The sequence below is a fragment of the Apteryx rowi genome, unplaced genomic scaffold, assembly GCF_003343035.1.
Source record: "Apteryx rowi isolate R43461 unplaced genomic scaffold, aptRow1 scaffold_25, whole genome shotgun sequence".
Classification (NCBI taxonomy): Eukaryota; Metazoa; Chordata; class Aves; order Apterygiformes; family Apterygidae; genus Apteryx; species Apteryx rowi.
Window position 1 is genome coordinate 3,706,896 of NW_020448863.1, and position 6,012 is coordinate 3,712,907.

The window sequence follows — 6,012 nt, forward strand, 5'->3', positions numbered from 1 at the left end:
GGCAGCCCCTTCGCTGCGCCGGCGGCCGAAAGCCGTGGGGAGCGCCGCTCCCGCTTTCGGGAGCCCTCCGTCCCTCGCCTGGGGACAAAGCCTGGGAAAAAGGGAGGGTTTCTCCGCCTCATCCCGGAGAGCAAGGAGGGCCGGGGAAGGGAAGGCCGGGCGCCTGCTCCGAGCAGTCCTCTTTCCTGCCTCTCGAGCTGACAGCGCAGCTGCGGCGTGCGATGCTTTCGGGGCACCGGGCAGCGGCTTTTCGGCGGGGCTCCCGGCTGCGCTGCGGGGCTGCAGCCAGAAGAAATGACTCCCCGAGGTCTCTCCACAGTCTAGCCGTGGTCTAAAACAGAGAAGTCTGATGCTGCCGGCCCTGAAGTATGCGAATAACTGAGTGCTTGGTGTTGCAGCACTCGCCTGGCACAGCTATTTTGTGGAGAAACAGCCCGAGGAACCGACCTGTCATATGGCACGTTACTTCAGACCAAGTTTGCGAGATTTATTCTGCAGCCTCCCTCGCTCCAAGAAGTGTCAAAATAGCACGTTTTGTTTCTGTTGGGAGCTGATACCAATTGCTCATATAAAAATCACGTTCTGAAATAGTGAGGGCACTGCAGAATAATCACACAGCAACATTTAATGTAATGGTTGTTGGTACAGGGGTACCAAGGGCTTCTTGCCGTGATGCAGAGGTGGCAAATCTAACCACGTTCTCTCTTTTCACAGGGTACAGAGTGAGACCTGCAAAGACACGCTAGAGGGACCATCCCCCACTTAGCATCTTGCTAGGTGGACTATGGTGGCAGGAAGATGCTGGCTCGGAAGAGTATTATTCCTGAAGAGTATGTGTTGGCACGGATTGCTGCGGAGAACCTGCGCAAGCCGCGGATCCGGGACCGGCCGCGCAAAGCCCGCTTCATCGCCAAGAACGGGGCATGCAACCTGGCGCACAAGAACATCCGCGAGCAGGGACGGTTCTTGCAAGACATTTTCACCACCTTGGTGGACCTGAAGTGGCGTCACACGCTGGTCATCTTTACTATGTCCTTCTTGTGCAGCTGGTTGCTCTTTGCCATGATGTGGTGGCTGGTGGCTTTTGCTCACGGGGACATGGATGCAAGCATTGAGTGCACTACAAACAGCACCAAGTGGACACCGTGCGTGACATGTGTCAGGTAAAGTGCAGTAGGTGAGATGAAGAAAGGGGGGAACGGAGCTGCCTGGGGGTCCTGCCAATGCCTAAAATGCAGCTTTTGGTTTAAATGAACCAGTGGATGAAACAGCTGAAAAGTGCAGTGTTTTCCTCTAGATTAGATAAATTCAGCAAGCCTTCCAGGCTTGGAAAATATTGTACTGTAGATTTCTTTGGTTCCTTACAGGATCTGAAAGAGAGGGAGACCTGCTGCTTTTCATGTGTCTCCACACTCTGTGGGTAGCATACCTTGCTGTGGAGATAAGAGTCTGCTGCGAGAGTGGGTGTGTGTTGTGTGTACTGTAAAGTAGTCTATGGGAGCAGGATTGCCCTGAGTGCGGCACCAGCCTCTCCCCATGTCAGCGAAAGGTGGTCTGCCTCAAGACCAGTGCCCCAGAGGCAGGACACCTGCCACCAGCCTCGGTGAGGGCTAGGGAGCAAAGTGCCTTTTCGGGAAACTAGTCTTCTTTAAAAATGACTTTTGCTAGACAGCCAAATATGGGGGTGCTCCAAAATTATGGGCCCTTGATGAACCCATAGGCCAGCAGTTTGATGGAGGAACAAATTCTGCGATGTTTCCGATATATCAGACAGGAGGTCTGTGGTGAAATCTTTAGGGGCTACTAGGTTAAATGCCACCTGTTAAAGAAAAGTATTTTCCCCTCAACTCCCAAAGCCATGATAATTTTCAAGGCACTGATAAAGTGACATGTGCATAAACAGAATAGTGAGTATTTGTTAATTGGACTTGGGGGTAAGCAGTAAGATTGCTCTGTCACCTAGCAGTAAAATTGCTTTTTATAGCACGAGTTCTTTAAGCAGAAAAATCCTGATCCTGTGTTGCCCCGACTGTCTCGGAGCAGCTGCCTTTGCACGTTGCAGGGCTGCAAGGGCCTCTGTGAGGGGCTGCAGGGTGAGGAGTGGGGCTGAGGCAATTTGGGTGTCCACGGCTCTTTTCTCCTTTCTGTTACATGTCGTTCTGAGGCACCTCGCCAAGTTTGAAGTGATATTGCATCTGGCTGGTGAGGGAGCTGAGATTTCATTCTCCCTTTGCTTTGACACTTTTTTTGCTATATGGGGATTTTCCAAGCACGAGTAATCGTCAATAATTAGGGGCATTTGGAGCCGGGGGAAGAAGAGGGTGTTGTTGATTTGTGTCTTTTCCAGTAACTGGCCACAAGCAATCGCCTCTGAAATGAGGTGTTATAGCCCAGTTTGCGCCGCTGGGGAAATCCTGTGGGGTTCCCGCAGTGTTTCTGGTGTATCGCTCCTGGAGGGAAGGTGTGGGATTTGCCCAACCCAACTGAGCAGGTAGCTGCCCTCTGCCAGCTCTCCGGGATCGGTGGGAGGGGTATGAATAAAGAGAGCAAATGAGGAATTAGTGTAACTTTTTATTTTAACCCATGACACGGAACACATGCTGCTGTCCGGTGCTAGTACCTGTGGTGGTTCAGCCAACAGCTACTCAAGCATCTATTTTCAAGTCATGAAAAACCTTTTGCCTTCACAGTGAAATACTTTATCTTGCTAAATCTGGCTACCAGTTTTGACAAAGTCATGAAATAACAATGCGACTGCTAATATTTTTAACAATAATGAGTCACTGGATGTGAAAGAATATTTAGTATTGTACCAATATGCACAAAATAATGGCAAATATTTTTAAATTTACTTCTCTGCGGTTTAGACCCATGGATATTTTAGGAGAGCTTTCTTGGGTAGGTCCCATTATAGAGTTATGGGACACCTAGTTTTGGAAATTTTAACCAGCACATAGAACTTGCACAGCACTTGAATTTCCAAAACATTGTGGAATTCCTAAGTCTCACAGCAATTTTGCCACACAAAGAAATTAATATCCAAAGAGGAGACTGGTTGCAGATCTCTAAAGCAACAGACCTGGGGATAGAGTGATTTGGAGTTTCTGGCTCCCACTTCACATGTTCAAAATGTTAGAAAAACTTGCTTCTTCAGTTGTAGAACTTCCACTGAAGAAAGGCGGACTCTCATTTCTTTTTCTCTCTTTTTTTTAAGGAGTGTCGTTAAGGGAAATCTGACTAGCTCCACAGAGCTTTTCGAATAGTGAATTAATTTTCAGCCAGAAGCCTCATTCTGCATGGAACTGAATATTCATTAACAAAGAAATCATTCCATTAATTCTATTAATCAACTCCTTCATCCCTGATTTCTTCACAGTGAAGTGCAAAAATAAACCCCTCAGTACAAGGGAGTCTGCCAAAGATTAAAACAAATAGGAAAGAAAAAAAAGATACAGTTCATTCAAAGACATCTCCGCAGAGACGGGGTGGTTGTCTGAAAGACGAATTTTCTCTTTCTACAGAAAATTGTGCTATTCTAACTTTGCTTCATTACCCTGGGTTCACTGAAAATATGGTTAGAAAAAAAAAAAGAAAAGTTAATATAAAATAGATTCTTTCAAAACCACTGAATGGTTTAGAACAGTATTTATGGAAAGGATATACATTTTTCGTAGGTAAAGCCATGTTATGCGTGAAGATGCTTCACACATAGGTTGGTGCACTGCACCCCATAAAAAGGGTGACTGTCATATCAGTTCATATGAGAACCCATGTGCTGCATGTCTTGTAGGTGAACCCTGAGATACTGATTTTGGACATGAGACATTGGTGAGTGTCATCATCTGTGTCCAATTAAACAAGGAAATGAAATACCTGGTGTATACAGGGGAGTTGATATCATGCTTTAATATAAAGAAGGTGGTAGTTTGTGTTTGAACCCTTTGTGGAAAATGTGTTTGGAAAGATTGCGGACAGCATCCTCTGATGTCCAGCACTGTAATGCATGAGGGCCATTTGAGTTAACTCACACTTCTACATCCCATTTATGTGTTGAAATTTTCCAGCTGGTCTTCCCATGGCAGCGAACTAAACCAAAACTTTGGGTCACAGCATTGTCCTCCTACCAGGATGCACAGAGGGGGAATGTGGAGGCCACTGCCCTCCTTCTGCAGCCTGACCCTGCAGGGTTTAGTCACAAGGAGAGCAAGGATTTCAGAGGTTGCACAGATCTAGGAATTTCCCCTTTCCCGTTAAAGGGGTTCACAACACAGAAAGGCAGGTAGTATAAATGAAATGCAGCAGTTTTCCCAGTTTCCTAGGCTGGTGGAAGAATCTCTGTGTGCTAGCCAACTGCTCACATATCTCCAAACCTCCAGGCCCACCTAGATCTTCTTGGGATGGAAAAGATGGAAGGTCATGGCCAGTGTTAGATCACTGTCCACTAACCTGGTGAGGAGTATGTGTTATTGAGCAGTGGGTCTCCTGAGCTTCCGAGACTCACCTAGTGTTACAGCTGGTCTTTTAGGAGCTCAGGTTCTCAAGTCTTCCCTCTCACCATTAGATGCTGCACTGATCATGCAAACACTGAGTCAACGAGTGTGCAATGCTTTCACTGACATTAACAGGAGTCTTAAGCATACCAGGACTGTACAAATAGGCTCTAAAGTTTGTTTCTGGAAAGTGTACGCTAGGAACTTCTCAGTTTGTGTTCAACGGACTTAGAGGTAACTTTGTACAATCTTCTTCTCCAGGTCTTTCACTTCTGCTTTCCTCTTCTCCATTGAAGTTCAGGTGACCATTGGTTTTGGGGGCAGGATGATGACAGAAGAATGTCCCTTGGCCATCACAGTCTTGATTCTGCAGAACATTGTGGGTCTGATCATCAACGCCGTCATGCTGGGCTGCATATTCATGAAAACTGCGCAAGCTCACAGGCGGGCAGAGACCTTGATTTTCAGTCGGCAGGCAGTCATTGCCGTTCGAAACGGCAAGCTTTGCTTCATGTTTCGAGTGGGAGACCTGAGGAAGAGCATGATCATTAGTGCCTCCGTGAGAATCCAGGTTGTGAGGAAGACAACTACCCCTGAAGGAGAAGTCATACCCATTCACCAAGTAGATATCCCTGTGGATAACCCCATTGAAAGCAACAATATTTTCCTTGTGGCTCCCTTAATCATTTGTCATGTCATAGACAAGCGGAGTCCTCTTTATGAAATCTCTGCTGCTGACTTGGCTCTCCAAGATCTGGAGCTCATAGTGGTACTTGAAGGAGTTGTCGAAACTACTGGCATCACAACGCAGGCAAGAACCTCCTACATAGCAGAGGAGATCCTATGGGGTCACCGCTTTGTGCCCATTGTCACTGAAGAGGAAGGTGTATATGCAGTCGACTACTCCAAATTTGGCAACACCGTCAAAGTCGCAGCACCGCGTTGCAGCGCTCGAGAGCTCGATGAGAAGCCGTCAATTCTCATCCAGACCCTCCAAAAGAGCGAGCTGTCCCACCAAAACTCCCTGCGGAAACGCAACTCCATGAGGAGAAACAACTCCATACGGAGGAGCAACTCCATGAGGAGAACCAATCCCTCCCTCATTGTGCCCAAAGTACAGTTTATAACGCCCGAGGGGAGCCAGAGTGCCTCTGAAACATGATATTCAGTTTTATGCAAGGTTGGGGGGCTTCAAAAGGCGGAAGCACCCATAGTGTTTTGTTTAAATTTTCTTTTACTTAAGAAAACGAGAATATGATGCAGAACAGAACTCTACAGGAACTATTTATTCTACTACTTACTGAAAGCACCACCTAATGGCATTAGGAAACACTTTAGCACTTAGTGTATGAATTAATAAAAAATGGCACATACACTAAAGAAAACACCATTCACTCATGTAATATAGCATGTATTTATAGATGTTTTAATGGCAGGCTAATTTTAAAAATCATATTTTTCTTATCAAGGGACTCTTTCCTATCTTTTTTTGCTCGCTGTCACAAAATGTGTTTTTTTCTAT

At 46.4% G+C, this 6,012-nt stretch overlaps 1 protein-coding gene across 1 annotated transcript; it reads left to right on the forward strand.

The window, feature by feature from the left end:
• The first annotated feature begins 721 nt into the window (after positions 1 to 721).
• On the forward strand, positions 722 to 5,652 carry KCNJ8 (potassium voltage-gated channel subfamily J member 8). Its single transcript, XM_026066903.1, has 2 exons — positions 722 to 1,163; positions 4,752 to 5,652. The coding sequence occupies exons 1-2, from the start codon at positions 799 to 801 to the stop codon at positions 5,650 to 5,652; spliced, it is 1,266 nt and encodes a 421-aa protein (XP_025922688.1). The 5' UTR covers positions 722 to 798.
• The last annotated feature ends 360 nt before the right edge of the window (positions 5,653 to 6,012 follow it).